We start from the raw sequence: 25,331 nt of genomic DNA on the forward strand, positions 1-25,331 counted from the left end.
AGCCCTGCAGACTGCATGCTAAGTGTACTGCGTGTATGCGCTCGTTTGTGTGTGTGTGTAAAGGACTGCAGTAAAAGCCTACTCAGGATAAAAGGCCAACAAATCAGACAGACAGCAAACAAGAGGTAATACAGCTATCCTCAGACACCAGGGATGTGCATGGTTATTAGAATATTCAAAATAAGCCTATTTTAAACACTGAAAAGGCTTTTTCTAAATTCAATTATCCATGTAACATTGTTACATACAAGGACACACCATGACATTTCAAATGATTCATTTAATAAAACAAACTTTTCAAATGTATTTTTTTATGACATGTGCCCCACAAAAAGCCCGGTAGACATCAGGTAGCCTTCACGTGTGTAGCTGGTTGTTTATATTGGCCAATCAAAGTGGCAAAGATGCTCAATGTGGAGCAAGTGGACTGCGAGTTCACCAATGCAATGCAAGATGGAATTAAAAAGTTAGCGAAATGAAATGGAGTATTCTACAGTGAGCAACAAACAGGTAGGCTGTTTTATCTGAAAGGGTTGAGGAGAAAGTGCAGCAAGTGGCCTCAATAAACCTGGCTAGCTATAGCTGGCTAGCTTCTCTAGACTACTGCAGTCTAGACAGGCACAATTATATGGGAGGGAGAATAGTGTTAGCTGTAGGGGAGTCGGCGAGCTGCAGGGGAGTCGGCGAGCTGCAGGGGAGTCGGCGAGCTGCAGGGGAGTCGGCGAGCTGCAGGGGAGTCGGCGACCTGCAGGGGAGTCTGCTAGCCGCGAGCTGTAGGGGAGTCTGCTAGCCGCGAGCTGTAGGGGAGTCTGCTAGCCGCGACCTGTAGGGGAGTCTGCTAGCCGCGACCTGTAGGGGAGTCTGCTAGCCGCGACCTGTAGGGGAGTCTGCTAGCCGCGACCTGTAGGGGAGTCTGCTAGCAGCGACCTGTAGGGGAGTCTGCTAGCCGCGACCTGTAGGGGAGTCTGCTAGCCGCGACCTGTAGGGGAGTCTGCTAGCCGCGACCTGTAGGGGAGTCTGCTAGCCGCGACCTGTAGGGGAGTCTGCTAGCCGCGACCTGTAGGGGAGTCTGCTAGCCGCGACCTGTAGGGGAGTCTGCTAGCCGCGACCTGTAGGGGAGTCTGCTAGCCGCGACCTGTAGGGGAGTCTGCTAGCCGCGACCTGTAGGGGAGTCTGCTAGCCGCGACCTGTAGGGGAGTCTGCTAGCCGCGACCTGTAGGGGAGTCAGCTACTGCGTCTCCCTCTCTTCCTCTGTCCGTCTTCTCCCGCCGCAGCAATAGAGCTCCAGCCTCACTCACGTGCACAGTAGTGCTCAGGTAAATGTTTACATGCATTTCGAATATCTTGATCTCCGGCAAAAAAGAAATAAAACCATTTCATAGTGAAATTATTTCAAACCCTACCAGATACATGCTCAGACTATGTCAAAGCGATTCACTTCTGTCTTCCATCTATTCCGAGTCACATAAACAAAGTGACATCCAGTAATGTGTCTTCATGGTGTTTCGTTGGAAAACCCATCTGATAAGAATCCATTATGTTTATCCCAACCAATCAGCCGCGAGGATCCAGGCTGCAGTGATGTCACGGGGGTTGTCATGGTAACCACGGGGTTATTCTCTCCTTCCCATGTTTTGGACACCTTTACTTTGAGTCTGGACTGTGTGTGGTCAGTGACTAGGAGTCCTTGTTTCCTTGCCATTGGGGAGAGTAGACCATACGGTTGCCCCCTCCCTGCTTACGTGCAGATGACACTAACACACACAACCTCTCTCTCCCCAGTCAAAGACAGACATGCGGTGTGTGTGTGTGTGTGTGTGTGTGTGTGTGTGTGTGTGTGTGTGTGAGAAAAAAGATGAGGGCTAGAGAGGGGGAAACGGAGAGAGGGAGGGGACAAGTGAAACAAGGGATGGTGGGAGGGATGGAGCGACAAGAGCAGTGCGTTGCCATGGCCACGAGCAAAGGTGTGTGTGGTAGTCATAGCAACAGGCGGACACACACACGCTCACCACTCACCTTGAGGTCTCTGTGGACGATGTCATGCTGGTGGATATGTTGAACACTCTCCAAGATCTGGTTAATACACTGACTGGAGAGGAGAGGAGATCAGGTTAACACACTGACTGGAGAGGAGAGGAGATCAGGTTAATACACTGACTGGAGAGGAGATGGGATCAGGTTAACACACTGACTGGAGAGGAGAGGAGATCAGGTTAACACACTGACTGGAGAGGAGATGGGATCAGGTTAATACACTGACTGGAGAGGAGAGGAGATCAGGTCAACACACTGACTGGAGAGGAGATCAGGTTAACACACTGACTGGAGAGGAGATCAGGTTAACACACTGACTGGAGAGGAGATGGGATCAGGTTAACACACTGACTGGAGAGGAGAGGAGATCAGGTTAATACACTGACTGGAGAGGAGATGGGATCAGGTTAATACACTGACTGGAGAGGAGAGGAGATCAGGTTAACACACTGACTGGAGAGGAGAGGAGATCAGGTTAACACACTGACTGGAGAGGAGATGGGATCAGGTTAACACACTGACTGGAGAGGAGATGGGATCAGATTAACACACTGACTGGAGAGGAGATGGGATCAGGTTAACACACTGACTGGAGAGGAGATGGGATCAGGTTAACACACTGACTGGAGAGGAGATGGGATCAGGTTAACACACTGACTGGAGAGGAGATGGGATCAGGTTAACACACTGACTGGAGAGGAGATGGGATCAGGTTAACACACTGACTGGAGAGGAGATGGGATCAGGTTAATACACTGACTGGAGAGGAGATCAGGTTAACACACTGACTGGAGAGGAGATGGGATCAGGTTAACACACTGACTGGAGAGGAGAGGAGATCAGGTTAACACACTGACTGGAGAGGAGATGGGATCAGGTTAACACACTGACTGGAGAGGAGATGGGATCAGGTTAACACACTGACTGGAGAGGAGATGGGATCAGGTTAACACACTGACTGGAGAGGAGATGGGATCAGGTTAACACACTGACTGGAGAGGAGATGGGATCAGGTTAACACACTGACTGGAGAGGAGAGGAGATCAGGTTAATACACTGACTGGAGAGGAGATGGGATCAGGTTAACACACTGACTGGAGAGGAGAGGAGATCAGGTTAACACACTGACTGGAGAGGAGATGGGATCAGGTTAATACACTGACTGGAGAGGAGATGGGATCAGGTTAACACACTGACTGGAGAGGAGAGGAGATCAGGTTAACACACTGACTGGAGAGGAGAGGAGATCAGGTTAACACACTGACTGGAGAGGAGATCAGGTTAACACACTGACTGGAGAGGAGATCAGGTTAACACACTGACTGGAGAGGAGATCAGGTTAACACACTGACTGGAGAGGAGATCAGGTTAACACACTGACTGGAGAGGAGATCAGGTTAACACACTGACTGGAGAGGAGATCAGGTTAACACACTGACTGGAGAGGAGATCAGGATAACACACTGACTGGAGAGGAGATGGGATCAGGTTAACACACTGACTGGAGAGGAGATGGGATCAGGTTAACACACTGACTGGAGAGGAGATGGGATCAGGTTAACACACTGACTGGAGAGGAGATGGGATCAGGTTAACACACTGACTGGAGAGGAGATGGGATCAGGTTAACACACTGACTGGAGAGGAGAGGAGATCAGGTTAACACACTGACTGGAGAGGAGAGGAGATCAGGTTAACACACTGACTGGAGAGGAGAGGAGATCAGGTTAACACACTGACTGGAGAGGAGAGGAGATCAGGTTAACACACTGACTGGAGAGGAGATGGGATCAGGTTAACACACTGACTGGAGAGGAGATGGGATCAGGTTAACACACTGACTGGAGAGGAGATGGGATCAGGTTAACACACTGACTGGAGAGGAGATGGGATCAGGTTAACACACTGACTGGAGAGGAGATGGGATCAGGTTAACACACTGACTGGAGAGGAGAGGAGATCAGGTTAACACACTGACTGGAGAGGAGATGGGATCAGGTTAACACACTGACTGGAGAGGAGATGGGATCAGGTTAACACACTGACTGGAGAGGAGATCAGGTTAACACACTGACTGGAGAGGAGATCAGGTTAACACACTGACTGGAGAGGAGATGGGATCAGGTTAACACACTGACTGGAGAGGAGATGGGATCAGGTTAACACACTGACTGGAGAGGAGATGGGATCAGGTTAACACACTGACTGGAGAGGAGATGGGATCAGGTTAACACACTGACTGGAGAGGAGATCAGGATAATACACTGACTGGAGAGGAGATCAGGTTAACACACTGACTGGAGAGGAGATCAGGTTAACACACTGACTGGAGAGGAGATCAGGTTAACACACTGACTGGAGAGGAGATCAGGTTAACACACTGACTGGAGAGGAGATCAGGTTAACACACTGACTGGAGAGGAGATCAGGTTAACACACTGACTGGAGAGGAGATGGGATCAGGTTAACACACTGACTGGAGAGGAGATCAGGTTAACACACTGACTGGAGAGGAGATCAGGTTAACACACTGACTGGAGAGGAGATGGGATCAGGTTAACACACTGACTGGAGAGGAGATGGGATCAGGTTAATACACTGACTGGAGAGGAGATCAGGTTAACACACTGACTGGAGAGGAGATCAGGTTAACACACTGACTGGAGAGGAGATGGGATCAGGTTAATACACTGACTGGAGAGGAGATCAGGTTAATACACTGACTGGAGAGGAGAGGAGATCAGGTTAACACACTGACTGGAGAGGAGATCAGGTTAACACACTGACTGGAGAGGAGATGGGATCAGGGTAACACACTGACTGGAGAGGAGATGGGATCAGGTTAACACACTGACTGGAGAGGAGAGGAGATCAGGTTAATACACTGACTGGAGAGGAGATGGGATCAGGTTAACACACTGACTGGAGAGGAGATGGGATCAGGTTAACACACTGACTGGAGAGGAGATCAGGTTAATACACTGACTGGAGAGGAGATCAGGTTAATACACTGACTGGAGAGGAGATCAGGTTAACACACTGACTGGAGAGGAGAGGAGATCAGGTTAACACACTGACTGGAGAGGAGATGGGATCAGGTTAACACACTGACTGGAGAGGAGATCAGGTTAACACACTGACTGGAGAGGAGAGGAGATCAGGTTAACACACTGACTGGAGAGGAGATGGGATCAGGTTAACACACTGACTGGAGAGGAGATGGGATCAGGTTAACACACTGACTGGAGAGGAGATCAGGTTAACACACTGACTGGAGAGGAGATCAGGTTAACACACTGACTGGAGAGGAGATGGGATCAGGTTAACACACTGACTGGAGAGGAGATGGGATCAGGTTAATACACTGACTGGAGAGGAGATCAGGTTAACACACTGACTGGAGAGGAGATCAGGTTAACACACTGACTGGAGAGGAGATGGGATCAGGTTAACACACTGACTGGAGAGGAGATCAGGTTAACACACTGACTGGAGAGGAGATCAGGTTAACACACTGACTGGAGAGGAGATGGGATCAGGTTAACACACTGACTGGAGAGGAGATCAGGTTAATACACTGACTGGAGAGGAGATCAGGTTAATACACTGACTGGAGAGGAGATGGGATCAGGTTAACACACTGACTGGAGAGGAGATGGGATCAGGTTAACACACTGACTGGAGAGGAGATCAGGTTAACACACTGACTGGAGAGGAGATGGGATCAGGTTAATACACTGACTGGAGAGGAGATCAGGTTAACACACTGACTGGAGAGGAGAGGAGATCAGGTTAACACACTGACTGGAGAGGAGATCAGGTTAACACACTGACTGGAGAGGAGATGGGATCAGGTTAACACACTGACTGGAGAGGAGATGGGATCAGGTTAACACACTGACTGGAGAGGAGATGGGATCAGGTTAATACACTGACTGGAGAGGAGATCAGGTTAATACACTGACTGGAGAGGAGAGGAGATCAGGTTAACACACTGACTGGAGAGGAGATCAGGTTAACACACTGACTGGAGAGGAGATGGGATCAGGTTAACACACTGACTGGAGAGGAGATGGGATCAGGTTAACACACTGACTGGAGAGGAGATGGGATCAGGTTAATACACTGACTGGAGAGGAGATCAGGTTAATACACTGACTGGAGAGGAGATGGGATCAGGTTAATACACTGACTGGAGAGGAGATCAGGTTAATACACTGACTGGAGAGGAGATGGGATCAGGTTAACACACTGACTGGAGAGGAGATCAGGTTAACACACTGACTGGAGAGGAGATCAGGTTAACACACTGACTGGAGAGGAGAGGGGATCAGGTTAACACACTGACTGGAGAGGAGAGGGGATCAGGTTAACACACTGACTGGAGAGGAGATGGGATCAGGTTAACACACTGACTGGAGAGGAGATGGGATCAGGTTAACACACTGACTGGAGAGGAGATGGGATCAGGTTAACACACTGACTGGAGAGGAGATGGGATCAGGTTAACACACTGACTGGAGAGGAGAGGAGATCAGGTTAACACACTGACTGGAGAGGAGATGGGATCAGGTTAACACACTGACTGGAGAGGAGATGGGATCAGGTTAACACACTGACTGGAGAGGAGATGGGATCAGGTTAACACACTGACTGGAGAGGAGATGGGATCAGGTTAACACACTGACTGGAGAGGAGATCAGGTTAACACACTGACTGGAGAGGAGATCAGGTTAACACACTGACTGGAGAGGAGAGGGGATCAGGTTAACACACTGACTGGAGAGGAGATGGGATCAGGTTAACACACTGACTGGAGAGGAGATGGGATCAGGTTAACACACTGACTGGAGAGGAGATGGGATCAGGTTAACACACTGACTGGAGAGGAGATGGGATCAGGTTAACACACTGACTGGAGAGGAGAGGAGATCAGGATAACACACTGACTGGAGAGGAGATGGGATCAGGTTAACACACTGACTGGAGAGGAGATGGGATCAGGTTAACACACTGACTGGAGAGGAGATGGGATCAGGTTAACACACTGACTGGAGAGGAGATGGGATCAGGTTAACACACTGACTGGAGAGGAGATGGGATCAGGTTAACACACTGACTGGAGAGGAGATCAGGTTAACACACTGACTGGAGAGGAGATCAGGTTAACACACTGACTGGAGAGGAGATGGGATCAGGTTAACACACTGACTGGAGAGGAGATGGGATCAGGTTAACACACTGACTGGAGAGGAGATGGGATCAGGTTAACACACTGACTGGAGAGGAGATGGGATCAGGTTAACACACTGACTGGAGAGGAGATCAGGTTAATACACTGACTGGAGAGGAGATGGGATCAGGTTAACACACTGACTGGAGAGGAGATGGGATCAGGTTAATACACTGACTGGAGAGGAGATGGGATCAGGTTAACACACTGACTGGAGAGGAGATGGGATCAGGTTAACACACTGACTGGAGAGGAGATGGGATCAGGTTAACACACTGACTGGAGAGGAGATCAGGATAATACACTGACTGGAGAGGAGATCAGGTTAACACACTGACTGGAGAGGAGATCAGGTTAACACACTGACTGGAGAGGAGATCAGGTTAACACACTGACTGGAGAGGAGATCAGGTTAACACACTGACTGGAGAGGAGATCAGGTTAACACACTGACTGGAGAGGAGATGGGATCAGGTTAACACACTGACTGGAGAGGAGATCAGGTTAACACACTGACTGGAGAGGAGATCAGGTTAACACACTGACTGGAGAGGAGATGGGATCAGGTTAACACACTGACTGGAGAGGAGATGGGATCAGGTTAATACACTGACTGGAGAGGAGATCAGGTTAACACACTGACTGGAGAGGAGATCAGGTTAACACACTGACTGGAGAGGAGATCAGGTTAACACACTGACTGGAGAGGAGATCAGGTTAACACACTGACTGGAGAGGAGATGGGATCAGGTTAACACACTGACTGGAGAGGAGATGGGATCAGGTTAATACACTGACTGGAGAGGAGATGGGATCAGGTTAACACACTGACTGGAGAGGAGATGGGATCAGGTTAATACACTGACTGGAGAGGAGATCAGGTTAATACACTGACTGGAGAGGAGAGGAGATCAGGTTAACACACTGACTGGAGAGGAGATCAGGTTAACACACTGACTGGAGAGGAGATGGGATCAGGGTAACACACTGACTGGAGAGGAGATGGGATCAGGTTAACACACTGACTGGAGAGGAGATGGGATCAGGTTAATACACTGACTGGAGAGGAGATCAGGTTAATACACTGACTGGAGAGGAGATGGGATCAGGTTAATACAATGACTGGAGAGGAGATCAGGTTAATACACTGACTGGAGAGGAGATGGGATCAGGTTAACACACTGACTGGAGAGGAGATCAGGTTAACACACTGACTGGAGAGGAGATCAGGTTAACACACTGACTGGAGAGGAGATGGGATCAGGTTAACACACTGACTGGAGAGGAGATGGGATCAGGTTAACACACTGACTGGAGAGGAGATGGGATCAGGTTAACACACTGACTGGAGAGGAGATGGGATCAGGTTAACACACTGACTGGAGAGGAGATGGGATCAGGTTAACACACTGACTGGAGAGGAGATGGGATCAGGTTAACACACTGACTGGAGAGGAGAGGAGATCAGGTTAACACACTGACTGGAGAGGAGATGGGATCAGGTTAACACACTGACTGGAGAGGAGATGGGATCAGGTTAACACACTGACTGGAGAGGAGATGGGATCAGGTTAACACACTGACTGGAGAGGAGATGGGATCAGGTTAACACACTGACTGGAGAGGAGATGGGATCAGGTTAACACACTGACTGGAGAGGAGATCAGGTTAACACACTGACTGGAGAGGAGATGGGATCAGGTTAACACACTGACTGGAGAGGAGATGGGATCAGGTTAACACACTGACTGGAGAGGAGATGGGATCAGGTTAACACACTGACTGGAGAGGAGATCAGGATAATACACTGACTGGAGAGGAGATCAGGATAATACACTGACTGGAGAGGAGATCAGGATAACACACTGACTGGAGAGGAGATCAGGTTAACACACTGACTGGAGAGGAGATCAGGTTAACACACTGACTGGAGAGGAGATCAGGTTAACACACTGACTGGAGAGGAGATCAGGTTAACACACTGACTGGAGAGGAGATCAGGTTAATACACTGACTGGAGAGGAGATCAGGTTAACACACTGACTGGAGAGGAGATGGGATCAGGTTAACACACTGACTGGAGAGGAGATGGGATCAGGTTAATACACTGACTGGAGAGGAGAGGAGATCAGGTTAACACACTGACTGGAGAGGAGAGGAGATCAGGTTAACACACTGACTGGAGAGGAGATCAGGTTAACACACTGACTGGAGAGGAGATGGGATCAGGTTAACACACTGACTGGAGAGGAGATGGGATCAGGTTAATAGACTGACTGGAGAGGAGATCAGGTTAACACACTGACTGGAGAGGAGATGGGATCAGGTTAATACACTGACTGGAGAGGAGATGGGATCAGGTTAACACACTGACTGGAGAGGAGATGGGATCAGGTTAATACACTGACTGGAGAGGAGATGGGATCAGGTTAATACACTGACTGGAGAGGAGATGGGATCAGGTTAACACACTGACTGGAGAGGAGATGGGATCAGGTTAATACACTGACTGGAGAGGAGATGGGATCAGGTTAACACACTGACTGGAGAGGAGATGGGATCAGGTTAACACACTGACTGGAGAGGAGATGGGATCAGGTTAACACACTGACTGGAGAGGAGATGGGATCAGGTTAACACACTGACTGGAGAGGAGATGGGATCAGGTTAATACACTGACTGGAGAGGAGAGGAGATCAGGTTAACACACTGACTGGAGAGGAGATCAGGTTAACACACTGACTGGAGAGGAGATCAGGTTAACACACTGACTGGAGAGGAGATCAGGTTAACACACTGACTGGAGAGGAGATGGGATCAGGTTAACACACTGACTGGAGAGGAGATGGGATCAGGTTAACACACTGACTGGAGAGGAGATGGGATCAGGTTAACACACTGACTGGAGAGGAGATGGGATCAGGTTAACACACTGACTGGAGAGGAGATGGGATCAGGTTAACACACTGACTGGAGAGGAGATCAGGTTAACACACTGACTGGAGAGGAGATCAGGTTAACACACTGACTGGAGAGGAGATCAGGTTAACACACTGACTGGAGAGGAGATCAGGTTAACACACTGACTGGAGAGGAGATCAGGTTAACACACTGACTGGAGAGGAGATCAGGTTAACACACTGACTGGAGAGGAAATCAGGTTAACACACTGACTGGAGAGGAAATCAGGTTAACACACTGACTGGAGAGGAAATCAGGTTAACACACTGACTGGAGAGGAGAGGGGATCAGGTTAACACACTGACTGGAGAGGAGATGGGATCAGGTTAACACACTGACTGGAGAGGAGATGGGATCAGGTTAATACACTGACTGGAGAGGAGAGGAGATCAGGTTAACACACTGACTGGAGAGGAGAGGAGATCAGGTTAACACACTGACTGGAGAGGAGATGGGATCAGGTTAACACACTGACTGGAGAGGAGATGGGATCAGGTTAATACACTGACTGGAGAGGAGATGGGATCAGGTTAATACACTGACTGGAGAGGAGATCAGGTTAATACACTGACTGGAGAGGAGATGGGATCAGGTTAATACACTGACTGGAGAGGAGATGGGATCAGGTTAATACACTGACTGGAGAGGAGATGGGATCAGGTTAATACACTGACTGGAGAGGAGATCAGGTTAATACACTGACTGGAGAGGAGATGGGATCAGGTTAACACACTGACTGGAGAGGAGATGGGATTAGGTTAACACACTGACTGGAGAGGAGATGGGATCAGGTTAACACACTGACTGGAGAGGAGATGGGATCAGGTTAACACACTGACTGGAGAGGAGAGGAGATCAGGTTAACACACTGACTGGAGAGGAGATCAGGATAATACACTGACTGGAGAGGAGATGGGATCAGGTTAACACACTGACTGGAGAGGAGAGGAGATCAGGTTAATACACTGACTGGAGAGGAGATGGGATCAGGTTAACACACTGACTGGAGAGGAGATGGGATCAGGTTAACACACTGACTGGAGAGGAGATCAGGTTAATACACTGACTGGAGAGGAGATCAGGTTAACACACTGACTGGAGAGGAGATGGGATCAGGTTAACACACTGACTGGAGAGGAGATGGGATCAGGTTAACACACTGACTGGAGAGGAGATCAGGTTAACACACTGACTGGAGAGGAGATGGGATCAGGTTAACAAACTGACTGGAGAGGAGATGGGATCAGGTTAATACACTGACTGGAGAGGAGATGGGATCAGGTTAATAGACTGACTGGAGAGGAGATCAGGTTAACACACTGACTGGAGAGGAGATGGGATCAGGTTAATACACTGACTGGAGAGGAGATGGGATCAGGTTAACACACTGACTGGAGAGGAGATGGGATCAGGTTAATACACTGACTGGAGAGGAGATGGGATCAGGTTAACACACTGACTGGAGAGGAGATGGGATCAGGTTAATACACTGACTGGAGAGGAGATGGGATCAGGTTAACACACTGACTGGAGAGGAGATGGGATCAGGTTAACACACTGACTGGAGAGGAGATGGGATCAGGTTAATACACTGACTGGAGAGGAGAGGAGATCAGGTTAACACACTGACTGGAGAGGAGATCAGGTTAACACACTGACTGGAGAGGAGATGGGATCAGGTTAATACACTGACTGGAGAGGAGATGGGATCAGGTTAACACACTGACTGGAGAGGAGAGGAGATCAGGTTAACACACTGACTGGAGAGGAGATGGGATCAGGTTAACACACTGACTGGAGAGGAGATCAGGTTAACACACTGACTGGAGAGGAGATCAGGTTAACACACTGACTGGAGAGGAGATCAGGTTAACACACTGACTGGAGAGGAGATCAGGTTAACACACTGACTGGAGAGGAGATCAGGTTAACACACTGACTGGAGAGGAGATCAGGTTAACACACTGACTGGAGAGGAGATCAGGTTAACACACTGACTGGAGAGGAGATCAGGTTAACACACTGACTGGAGAGGAGATGGGATCAGGTTAACACACTGACTGGAGAGGAGATGGGATCAGGTTAACACACTGACTGGAGAGGAGAGGAGATCAGGTTAACACACTGACTGGAGAAGAGATCAGGTTAACACACTGACTGGAGAAGAGAGGAGATCAGGTTAACACACTGACTGGAGAGGAGAGGAGATCAGGTTAATACACTGACTGGAGAGGAGAGGAGATCAGGTTAACACACTGACTGGAGAGGAGAGGAGATCAGGTTAACACACTGACTGGAGAGGAGATCAGGTTAACACACTGACTGGAGAGGAGATGGGATCAGGTTAACACACTGACTGGAGAGGAGATCAGGTTAATACACTGACTGGAGAGGAGATCAGGTTAACACACTGACTGGAGAGGAGATCAGGTTAACACACTGACTGGAGAGGAGAGGAGATCAGGTTAACACACTGACTGGAGAAGAGATCAGGTTAACACACTGACTGGAGAAGAGATCCGGTTAACACACTGACTGGAGAAGAGATCAGGTTAACACACTGACTGGAGAAGAGAGGAGATCAGGTTAATACACTGACTGGAGAGGAGATCAGGTTAACACACTGACTGGAGAGGAGAGGAGATCAGGTTAACACACTGACTGGAGAGGAGATGGGATCAGGTTAATACACTGACTGGAGAAGAGATGGGATCAGGTTAACACACTGACTGGAGAGGAGAGGAGATCAGGTTAACACACTGACTGGAGAGGAGAGGAGATCAGGTTAACACACTGACTGGAGAGGAGAGGAGATCAGGTTAATACACTGACTGGAGAGGAGAGGAGATCAGGTTAACACACTGACTGGAGAGGAGAGGAGATCAGGTTAATACACTGACTGGAGAGGAGAGGAGATCAGGTTAACACACTGACTGGAGAAGAGATCAGGTTAACACACTGACTGGAGAGGAGAGGAGATCAGGTTAACACACTGACTGGAGAAGAGATCAGGTTAACACACTGACTGGAGAGGAGAGGAGATCAGGTTAACACACTGACTGGAGAGGAGATCAGGTTAACACACTGACTGGAGAGGAGATGGGATCAGGTTAACACACTGACTGGAGAGGAGATCAGGTTAACACACTGACTGGAGATGGGATGGGATCAGGTTAATACACTGACTGGAGAGGAGATGGGATCAGGTTAACACACTGACTGGAGAGGAGATCAGGTTAACACACTGACTGGAGAGGAGATGGGATCAGGTTAACACACTGACTGGAGAGGAGATGGGATCAGGTTAACACACTGACTGGAGAGGAGATGGGATCAGGTTAATACACTGACTGGAGAGGAGATGGGATCAGGTTAACACACTGACTGGAGAGGAGATGGGATCAGGTTAACACACTGACTGGAGAGGAGATGGGATCAGGTTAACACACTGACTGGAGAGGAGATGGGATCAGGTTAACACACTGACTGGAGAGGAGATGGGATCAGGTTAACACACTGACTGGAGAGGAGATGGGATCAGGTTAATACACTGACTGGAGAGGAGATGGGATCAGGTTAACACACTGACTGGAGAGGAGATGGGATCAGGTTAACACACTGACTGGAGAGGAGATCAGGTTAACACACTGACTGGAGAGGAGATCAGGTTAACACACTGACTGGAGAGGAGAGGAGATCAGGTTAACACACTGACTGGAGAGGAGAGGAGATCAGGTTAACACACTGACTGGAGAGGAGAGGAGATCAGGTTAACACACTGACTGGAGAGGAGATCAGGTTAACACACTGACTGGAGAGGAGATCAGGTTAACACACTGACTGGAGAGGAGATCAGGTTAACACACTGACTGGAGAGGAGATCAGGTTAACACACTGACTGGAGAGGAGATCAGGTTAACACACTGACTGGAGAGGAGATCAGGTTAACACACTGACTGGAGAGGAGATCAGGTTAACACACTGACTGGAGAGGAGATGGGATCAGGTTAACACACTGACTGGAGAGGAGATGGGATCAGGTTAACACACTGACTGGAGAGGAGATCAGGTTAACACACTGACTGGAGAGGAGAGGAGATCAGGTTAACACACTGACTGGAGAGGAGAGGAGATCAGGTTAACACACTGACTGGAGAGGAGAGGAGATCAGGTTAACACACTGACTGGAGAGGAGATCAGGTTAACACACTGACTGGAGAGGAGAGGAGATCAGGTTAACACACTGACTGGAGAGGAGATCAGGTTAACACACTGACTGGAGAGGAGATCAGGTTAACACACTGACTGGAGAGGAGATCAGGTTAACACACTGACTGGAGAGGAGATCAGGTTAACACACTGACTGGAGAGGAGATCAGGTTAACACACTGACTGGAGAGGAGATGGGATCAGGTTAACACACTGACTGGAGAGGAGATCAGGTTAACACACTGACTGGAGAGGAGATGGGATCAGGTTAACACACTGACTGGAGAGGAAATAGGAGAAAATCAATGGTCCAGTCATCACTAAACATGTATGTTGGTACTGAAAGCTCAACAGGTTACTACAATAGTGGTTCTCAGCCTTAGTTTTGTTACTGTTACATTTTGCTATGCTTGGAGTACCCCTGAAGTATCCCCTAATGAGCATTTGACCAATAGGCCCATGTTCCTTTGAGACTTCCCAGGTACCCCATGTGGATAGGCCAGTTAGCAAAGATAAGAAATTATGCCACTCTCCCACGGTTTTGACCTGCGCTGTGCCACGCAGCTGCGTAACCATGGTAACAGTAAGTAGGGAGGGCCCACCTGGCGTCGGCCTCGCTGTAGTACTCCCTAGCAACGATGTCTTCAAACAACTCTCCTCCCGTCACCCTGAGAGACAGAGACCGAGAGACAGAGGAGAGACGGGGGAGAGGCCGAGAGGGAGAAAGACGTTATCATACATAAAGAAACCTCATTCATGGAGGCACATGCACAAGCCTGGAATGTCGGTGTGTGTGTATTATACTCACAGGTCAAAGACAAGGTAGTGAAAGCCTTCCTCTGAGATACTGTCATGTAGTCTCACTAGAGAGAAAGAGAGGGTGGAGAAGAGGGAGAGAAAGGGAATTATGAGATTTAACAGTGGAATACGTAATGGCTACTTAGTTTGACATTCTAGATCTGACTTAATGTATAGTTTTGTTTAAGGGTTTAGGGTTGGAGGTTAAAGGTTATGTAAAAAGGTACATTTGTGTGTAATAAGTAGCAGGTCCTCCCTGCAGCAAGTACAGTATGAGCGTTCATCTCTCCCCGTCCAAGGTTTATATGAAGCTCAGACAAATGAGAAGGAGAGAGAGAAAGAGACGGAATGAGAAGGAGCGAGAGAGAAAGAGAGACAGAATAGAGAAACTATAAAAAGGAGAGAAAGACAAGGGGGAGCGTGAGAAAGGAGGGAGGGTCAGAGCAATCTGGGACACTGAAGAGAGAGAGCCAGAAAGAAGGGAGAGGGAAGGAGGGATAGATGATAGAGGGATGCAACTGAAAGAGACAGTACAAAGTTGTCATTGACTCATCAGTATGGCCTCATCTCTTCCTCTACCTCCCCCTCCTGCCTTCGTCCTCCTGGTCATTTGTTTTTTTAAACAACTTTGATTTGAACAGAAAATAAGCATTATTGAAGTCCCATTCATTCAAAGTTTTATTGTCCTCAATTGGTTGACTTTTCATAAACCTCAAATTGAAAATAAAACAAGTAGACAGACAAACAGACAGCCCGACCTACCTATGTTTGAATGTTTGAGCAGACGGCAGATACGAGCCTCTCGTTCCAGCTTCTGGTGATCTGAGGAGAGAAAAACGCTGTTATAACCGGCCAATGAGAGCTTATTCAGTTAGAAAACAGGCCAATGAGAGCTTATTCAGTTAGAAAACAGGCCAATGAGAGCTTATTCAGTTAGAAAACAGGCCAATGAAAGGTTTATAACAAGGTGAACACACACACAGGGTGAGACAGCTCCAAACACACACAGGGTGTGACAGCTCCAAACACACACAGGGTGTGACAGCTCCAAACACACACAGGGTGTGACAGCTCCAAACACACACAGGGTGAGACAGAAGCTCCACACACACAGGGTGAGACAGAAGCTCCACACACACAGGGTGAGACAGCTCCACACACACAGGGCGAGACAGCTCCACACACACAGGGCGAGACAGCTCCACACACACACAGGGCGAGACAGCTCCAAACACACACAGGGCGAGACAGCTCCAAACACACACAGGGCGAGACAGCTCCAAACACACACAGGGTGTGACAGCTCCAAACACACACAGGGTGTGACAGCTCCAAACACACACAGGGTGTGACAGCTCCAAACACACACAGGGTGTGACAGCTCCAAACACACACAGGGTGTGACAGCTCCAAACACACACAGGGTGTGACAGCTCCAAACACACACAGGGTGTGACAGCTCCAAACACACACAGGGTGTGACAGCTCCAAACACACACAGGGTGTGACAGCTCCAAACACACACAGGGTGTGACAGCTCCAAACACACACAGGGTGTGACAGCTCCAAACACACACAGGGTGTGACAGCTCCAAACACACACAGGGTGTGACAGCTCCAAACACACACAGGGTGTAAGTAAGGTGTGTATACTGTGTGTGTGGATGTTGCTCGCAGCCCCAGCTGTGGAACATTGCTGTGCCAGCACTTTTGCCTAGCAGGGGACACATGATGAAATTGGAACACACACACACCTGACTTTCACCTCATACAATCTTACATAATTCTGACACACAACCCCCCCCACACTCCTCCCCCTGCCGTCATCACCGTTAACAACAGTTGTGAGAGGTCAGAGGTAATCCGGGGTGACCCTGGCTGGGAGTGAGTCAGACTGTGTGACTGTGTTATTCTAATGAAATATCAACTGCTGCAGGGCTCCAAAACAGAGACCGCACACATCCTTTATTTACATTCATTTAATCCCAGTATTTCAGTTTGATTTCACAGACCCTTCCGAATGTTTTTCACTAAACCCTCATTTGAATACACATTGCAGCACATCCCATTTAATATCGCAACACTGAATATCTTAAACTCAATAACAACAACAACAACTGGCAATTTCATTATCAGACACCCTGGCTAACAAACAAGTATTACACCCACGCGTAGACACAGACTGTAATACACACAACTGGCTTTCTCATCACCTTATCATTTCAGCCCAACAAATACACTACTCCTATACTGCTGCTAAACAGCCTCACCTCCTAACACACACATCTCCTCACCAAATAATCCTTTCTAGCCCTCCCTCTCCCCCTTCATCCATCCCTCCTTCCATCCCCTTCTCCCTCCTCTGATCCCCTTCTCCCCCATCACTTCTCTGCCTCCTTCCATTCCTCTCCCCCTTCCCCCTCCTCTGATCCCCTTCTCCCCCATCACTTCTCTGCCTCCTTCCATTCCTCTCCCCCTCCTCTGATCCCCTTCTCCCCCCATCACTTCTCTGCCTCCATCCATTCCTCTCCCCCTTCATCCATCCCCTTCTCTCTCCTCTGATCCCCATCACTTCTCTACCTCCTTCCATTCCTCTCCCCCTTCATCCATCCCCTTCTCTCTCCTCTGATCACCATCACTTCTCTGCCTCCTTCCATTCCTCTCCCCCTTCACCCTCCTCTGATCCCCTTCTCCCCCCATCACTTCTCTGCCTCCTTCCATTCCTCTCCCCCTCCTCTGATCCCCTTCTCCCCCCATCACTTCTCTGCCTCCATCCATTCCTCTCCCCCTTCATCCATCCCCTTCTCTCTCCTCTGATCACCATCACTTCTCTGCCTCCTTCCATTCCTCTCCCCCTTCACCCTCCTCTGATCCCCTTCTCCCCCATCACTTCTCTGCCTCCTTCCATTCCTCTCCCCTTCAACCTTTCCCTCTTTCCTACCACCTCGCTCTCCCTCCCTCTTCCATCTTTCTCTTTCCTACTACCCCTCTCCCGTCCCCCTTTCTCCTCCCCATGTAGGCTCTAGATTCTCTCTCTCTCTCTCTTCTGCAGGGACAAACTACAGCAACCCTAGTCTCATTTCACTACTGACGCAGCAGAGAGAAAGGGAGAGAGAAACCGAGAGGATTACATGAAATGTCCATATGCAGAAAAAGGATCACAACTCCCCATTGCGTGTGTGTGTGTGTGTACGCGTGTGAAGGTAGCATGGTTTACTGCAACTATTGCTGATTCATTCAATTATTTGTTGACGTGTGCCTGTGTGGGGGCGTGCACGGGTGGACAATGCATATGGTGTGTGTGTGTGTTGGTACACTTACGGGAAAAACAACATGAACTTTGTGTGATTTACTGTGAAGTTAACGTGATAACGTGACAAAACGTCCTCGTGAAATTAATGTGAATTCATGAAAATGCACTATTTGGATATATGTGATACCAAGACACTACACGGGACAACATTCAAGCTCATGCGAAAGCCCAGGTGTCAAATATCATTTAGAATATTTAACTTTGAAAGGCATAATTTACATTAATTCAATTTCAACAGTCATGGTCCACTGCAGGTTTTGTCTAGTTTCCGGTTTGTTCCAGGGACATTGTGTCATGGTTCCCTGGAGGTTTTTGTCTAGTTGGCGTGAAAATACAGTAAATATACAACTAGTTACTGTATTTTTACAACTAAATGAAGACGTTAATGTTAAAGGACAGTATGCTGACTCAACCCCAGCTGCTCCACCAGGCCTGTTGGCATAATAGAGATTGGCAAGAATAAATTCTTGCACTTTGTCTAAAGTTCAGATTTCAATTACTGTAAAATCTTGTACTGTGAACAAAATTGGGGTTTAGCCTTAGATGTGATTTGAACTAATAACCCGTTGCTCACTACCAACCTGTAATGCCCTGCTAGACTGCAGCTACACCACCAGATCTATGAGCGGGAAAGAGAAATGGCCACAGACTTATTGGCAAGAATGCATTTCTGCCCTTTGCTAAAAGCGGCCCAGAATCAAGTAAATAATTGTCCAATTATCACCACCAACATTAAACTAGCAGGGTTCAAGGACGCTTAGACGTAGAGTGTACATTTATTCTTTGTGGATTTGAACTTGCAACCTTGTGGTTGGGAGTAGATTGCTGTTTCTGCAGTGGCACCGCGTAAGCGTTAAAAGCACTGTTTGTATCATAACGACAAATGTTTGTTTGCAGGGCGTCAACCTGTAAAATTTCCTTTGAAAGTCTAAAGTCACATGTGAAAGGTTGTGATCATGTGAAAATCCACGTGAAACTTCATCACATGTGAAGTGTTCCAAAAACAGATGGTTTCACTTGGGCAAAACATGTAGAAATGTCACAGGTGAAATCATGTGGTTTTTCCCATAAGGGTAGTAGATGGTGCAGAGTGCTGCTGGGTAATTAATTACTGGCACCTCCTACTGTCCTGTAATTGGCCATCTGCTCCACAGCCATGTTGCACCAGGGGGAGAAGGAGAGGTACGCGACACACACACACACACACACACACACACACACACACACACACACACACACACCTCTAGCCCCCCTCAGATTATGACGGTGTTTAGCGCCGCTTTCAGATACTTATTACCCATGGGGCAGTGCACTAGCTCACACAGGCCCAATGGTGCTAATAACAACACTCATATCCTAAAATCCTACTAGGCACGCTGCCACCACGCACACACACACACACCGTGTGTACTGTATGAGCACTCCTCTAATGCTTCTCCTCTCTCTAAATCGCCTCGCTCTTCCTCCTCCTCCCTGAACACTCTCCTCCTCTCCCTCTCTCGACACAGATCACTGCAAGGCTGTCGGAGCCCCTCCCATCTTGGCCCACACACACACACACACACACACACACACACACACACACACACACACACTTTAATGCTGTACAACTCTTAATAATTGCCTGCTACCACAAAAAGCTTCTAGATATTGCTTAAACTTTCTTCATCTTCAGAATATCAGCCCAGTGATATCTATTATCATAACACACACACACAGATAACAAAGGGGCTAACAGGGAGGTGTGAGAGATCCTGTGGGGTCTTGACCCCTGCTGAGATCCAGTCAGACTAAATGTATTAGCCTCAATACTGACCAATCTCCTAGCTACTGACAGTGGGAGGGAGAGAGAGAACAGGCATAGAGCCCAGAGCCAAGACTGCTCAAAGAAGAACAGAAGAAGAAAAAAAAAAGAGGGAGGGAGAGCGAGCGAATGCGTGTTGACTGCAGAGGAGGGCAGCTCTGAGCTGAGATGCAGCACAGTCCCCAGACACACCGTGTGGCAGAGGCCTGCATGCTGAGAACACTCACGGCCCTGTAGACCTACAACAGCCCACAGTGGAGCTTGGCTTTCTGGGTAAACATAGTTACCACATCACCAACTACCACCCCCTCCACACACACACACAGAAGTAAATCTTGAGCATGCATCAAATCATTATTATTCCAAATAACTTCCAGAAGAAAAAAAGACACCCGGTGGCACTGGTCTACAGCACCAGAATACTTAACAAAATGTTCAAATACAAGTTAACATTTGTCGTCACAAGAGATCACACACACTACTTTTGGTAAACTCAAGACATCCCATCAGCTGCACCTCTGGATAGCCCTGCACGGGCGTGACATTCAAGCCCTACCCAGGCCAGTGACATTCAAGCCCTGCCCTACCCAGGCCAGTGACATTCTAGCCCTGCCCTACCCAGGCCAGTGACATTCTAGCCCTAACCCTACCCAGGCCAGTGGCATTCTAGCCCTGCCCTACCCAGGCCAGTGACATTCAAGCCCTAACCCTACCCAGGCCAGTGACATTCAAGCCCTAACCCTACCCAGGCCAGTGACATTCAAGCCCTAACCCTACCCAGGCCAGTGACATTCTAGCCCTAACCCTACCCAGGCCAGTGACATTCTAGCCCTGCCCTACCCAGGCCAGTGACATTCTAGCCCTAACCCTACCCAGGCCAGTGACATTCAAGCCCTAACCCTACCCAGGCCAGTGACATTCTAGCCCTGCCCTACCCAGGCCAGTGACATTCTAGCCCTGCCCTACCCAGGCCAGTGACATTCAAGCCCTAACCCTACCCAGGCCAGTGACATTCAAGCCCTAACCCTACCCAGGCCAGTGACATTCTAGCCCTAACCCTACCCAGGCCAGTGACATTCTAGCCCTGCCCAGGCCAGGCCAGTGACATTCTAGCCCTAACCCTACCCAGGCCAGTGACATTCAAGCCCTAACCCTACCCAGGCCAGTGACATTCAAGCCCTAACCCTACCCAGGCCAGTGACATTCAAGCCCTAACCCTACCCAGGCCAGTGACATTCTAGCCCTAACCCTACCCAGGCCAGTGACATTCAAGCCCTAACCCTACCCAGGCCAGTGACATTCTAGCCCTGCCCTACCCAGGCCAGTGACATTCAAGCCCTAACCCTACCCAGGCCAGCGACATTCAAGCCCTAACCCTACCCAGGCCAGCGACATTCAAGCCCTAACCCTACCCAGGCCAGCGACATTCTAGCCCTAACCCTACCCAGGCCAGCGACATTCTAGCCCTGCCCTACCCAGGCCAGTGACATTCAAGCCCTGCCCTACCCAGGCCAGTGACATTCAAGCCCTAACCCTACCCAGGCCAGTGACATTCAAGCCCTAACCCTACCCAGGCCAGTGACATTCTAGCCCTGCCCTACCCAGGCCAGTGACATTCAAGCCCTAACCCTACCCAGGCCAGTGACATTCTAGCCCTAACCCTACCCAGGCCAGTGACATTCTAGCCCTGCCCTACCCAGGCCAGTGACATTCAAGCCCTAACCCTACCCAGGCCAGTGACATTCAAGCCCTAACCCTACCCAGGCCAGTGACATTCTAGCCCTGCCCTACCCAGGCCAGTGACATTCAAGCCCTGACCCTACCCAGGCCAGTGACATTCAAGCCCTGACCCTACCCAGGCCAGTGACATTCAAGCCCTGACCCTACCCAGGCCAGTGACATTCAAGCCCTAACCCTACCCAGGCCAGTGACATTCAAGCCCTAACCCTACCCAGGCCAGTGACATTCAAGCCCTAACCCTACCCAGGCCAGTGACATTCTAGCCCTGCCCTACCCAGGCCAGTGACATTCAAGCCCTGACCCTACCCAGGCCAGTGACATTCAAGCCCTGCCCCTACCCAGGCCAGTGACATTCAAGCCCTGCCCTACCCAGGCCAGTGACATTCTAGCCCTGCCCTACCCAGGCCAGTGACATTCAAGCCCTGACCCTACCCAGGCCAGTGACGTTTGAGCCCTGCCCTACCCAGGCCAGTGACGTTCTAGCCCTAACCCTACCCAGGCCAGTGACATTCAAGCCCTGCCCCTACCCAGGCCAGTGACATTCAAGCCCTGCCCTACCCAGGCCAGTGACGTTTGAGCCCTGCCCTACCCAGGCCAGTGACATTCTAGCCCTAACCCTACCCAGGCCAGTGACGTTCAAGCCCTGCCCTACCCAGGCCAGTGACGTTTAAGCCCTGCCCTACCCAGGCCAGTGACGTTCAAGCCCTGACCCTACCCAGGCCAGTGACATTCAAGCCCTGACCCTACCCAGGCCAGTGACATTCTAGCCCTAACCCTACCCAGGCCAGTGACATTCGAGCCCTGCCCTACCCAGGCCAGTGACGTTTGAGCCCTGCCCTACCCAGGCCAGTGACATTCTAGCCCTAACCCTACCCAGGCCAGTGACATTCAAGCCCTGCCCTACCCAGGCCAGTGACGTTTAAGCCCTGCCCAGGCCAGTGACGTTCAAGCCCTGCCCTACCCAGGCCAGTGACGTTTAAGCCCTGCCCTACCCAGGCCAGTGACGTTCTAGCCCTAACCCTACCCAGGCCAGTGACGTTCAAGCCCTGCCCTACCCAGGCCAGTGACGTTCAAGCCCTGCCCTACCCAGGCCAGTGACGTTCAAGCCCTGCCCTACCCAGGCCAGTGACGTTCAAGCCCTGCCCTACCCAGGCCAGTGACGTTCAAGCCCTGCCCTACCCAGGCCAGTGACGTTCAAGCCCTGCCCTACCCAGGCCAGTGACGTTCAAGCCCTGCCCTACCCAGGCCAGTGACGTTCAAGCCCTGCCCTACCCAGGCCAGTGACGTTCAAGCCCTGCCCTACCCAGGCCAGTGACGTTCAAGCCCTGCCCTACCCAGGCCAGTGACGTTCAAGCCCTGCCCTACCCAGGCCAGTGACGTTCAAGCCCTGCCCTACCCAGGCCAGTGACGTTCAAGCCCTGCCCTACCCAGGCCAGTGACGTTCAAGCCCTGCCCTACCCAGGCCAGTGACGTTCAAGCCCTGCCCTACCCAGGCCAGTGACGTTCAAGCCCTGCCCTACCCAGGCCAGTGACGTTCAAGCCCTGCCCTACCCAGGCCAGTGACGTTCAAGCCCTGCCCTACCCAGGCCAGTGACGTTCAAGCCCTGCCCTACCCAGGCCAGTGACGTTCAAGCCCTGCCCTACCCAGGCCAGTGACGTTCAAGCCCTGCCCTACCCAGGCCAGTGACGTTCAAGCCCTGCCCTACCCAGGCCAGTGACGTTCAAGCCCTGCCCTACCCAGGCCAGTGACGTTCAAGCCCTGCCCTACCCAGGCCAGTGACGTTCAAGCCCTGCCCTACCCAGGCCAGTGACGTTCAAGCCCTGCCCTACCCAGGCCAGTGACGTTCAAGCCCTGCCCTACCCAGGCCAGTGACGTTCAAGCCCTGCCCTACCCAGGCCAGTGACGTTCAAGCCCTGCCCTACCCAGGCCAGTGACGTTCAAGCCCTGCCCTACCCAGGCCAGTGACGTTCAAGCCCTGCCCTACCCAGGCCAGTGACGTTCAAGCCCTGCCCTACCCAGGCCAGTGACGTTCAAGCCCTGCCCTACCCAGGCCAGTGACGTTCAAGCCCTGCCCTACCCAGGCCAGTGACGTTTAAGCCCTGCCCTACCCAGGCCAGTGACGTTTAAGCCCTGCCCTACCCAGGCCAGTGACGTTTAAGCCCTGCCCTACCCAGGCCAGTGACGTTTAAGCCCTGCCCTACCCAGGCCAGTGACGTTTAAGCCCTGCCCTACCCAGGCCAGTGACGTTTAAGCCCTGCCTTACCCAGGCCAGTGATGTTTAAGCCCTGCCCTACCCAGGCTAGAGATGTTTAAGCCCTGCCTTACCCAGGCCAGTGATGTTTAAGCCCTGCCTTACCCAGGCCAGTAATGTTTAAGCCCTGCCTTACCCAGGCCAGTGATGTTTAAGCCCTGCCTTACCCAGGCCAGTGATGTTTAAGCCCTGCCTTACCCAGGCCAGTGATGTTTAAGCCCTGCCTTACCCAGGGTTGAAAAATGAAATACTACCAATATATATATGTCATATTGCAACGAATAACATGTTAAATCTACCGTTTACGCGCAGTTTCTGAATACAGACATGAGGCGCTGTCTATTCAGTACCACTGCACAGTGGGAGCTTCTCCTTATCATTAGGCTACATTGGATGAGCAGAGGCACTGTTCATTCCCCGCGGCCTCCAGCCAGTTGCTTTAATTTAGTTGGCCTTGTTAAGACTGCACAGCAATGCAGAACATTTTTTACTTGTACAGTATTCAAGGTTTAAAAAGGCTTCTGAAGTTAGTAATTTCCACTTCGAAATTTCAACCCCTACAAAAATGTCCATTATATAATCCACATTTAATCATGTATACAGTTGAAGTCGGAAGTTTACGTACACTTAAGATGGAGTCATTAAAACTTGTTTTTCAACCAATCCACACATTTCTTGTTAACAAACTATAGTTTTGGCAAGACGTTTAGGACATCTACTTTGTGCATGACAAGTAATTTTTTCAACAATTGTTTACAGACAGATTATCTCACTGTATCACAATTCCAGTGGGTCAGAAGTTTACATACACTAAATTGACTGTGCCTTTAAACAGCTTGGAAAATTCCAGAAAATGATGTTATGGCTTTAGAAGCTTCTGATATGCTGATTGACATCATTTGAGTCAATTGGAGGTGTACCTGTGGATGTATTTCAAGGCCTACCTTGTGCCTCTTTGCTTGACATCATGGGAAAATCAAAAGAAAT

The 25,331-nt window shown here is 49.9% G+C and overlaps 1 protein-coding gene across 8 annotated transcripts in view; it reads right to left on the minus strand.

Annotated features, from left to right (window-relative positions):
- Nucleotides 1-25,331, minus strand: part of LOC129822936 (calcium/calmodulin-dependent protein kinase type II delta chain-like) — a 62,436-nt gene that overhangs the window by 29,095 nt on the left and 8,010 nt on the right. For all 8 annotated transcript variants that reach the window (XM_055881807.1, XM_055881973.1, XM_055881714.1 and 5 more), the window contains exons 3-6: nucleotides 15,998-16,057; nucleotides 15,246-15,300; nucleotides 15,040-15,105; nucleotides 2,017-2,089 (exon numbers count right to left, since the gene is read on the minus strand). In XM_055881807.1, coding sequence (XP_055737782.1) covers nucleotides 2,017-2,089; nucleotides 15,040-15,105; nucleotides 15,246-15,300; nucleotides 15,998-16,057 — 254 coding nt within the window. The remainder of the gene's footprint in view (nucleotides 1-2,016; nucleotides 2,090-15,039; nucleotides 15,106-15,245; nucleotides 15,301-15,997; nucleotides 16,058-25,331) is intronic.

This window comes from Salvelinus fontinalis, chromosome 1 (assembly GCF_029448725.1).
Source record: "Salvelinus fontinalis isolate EN_2023a chromosome 1, ASM2944872v1, whole genome shotgun sequence".
NCBI classification, from domain to species: domain Eukaryota; kingdom Metazoa; phylum Chordata; class Actinopteri; order Salmoniformes; family Salmonidae; genus Salvelinus; species Salvelinus fontinalis.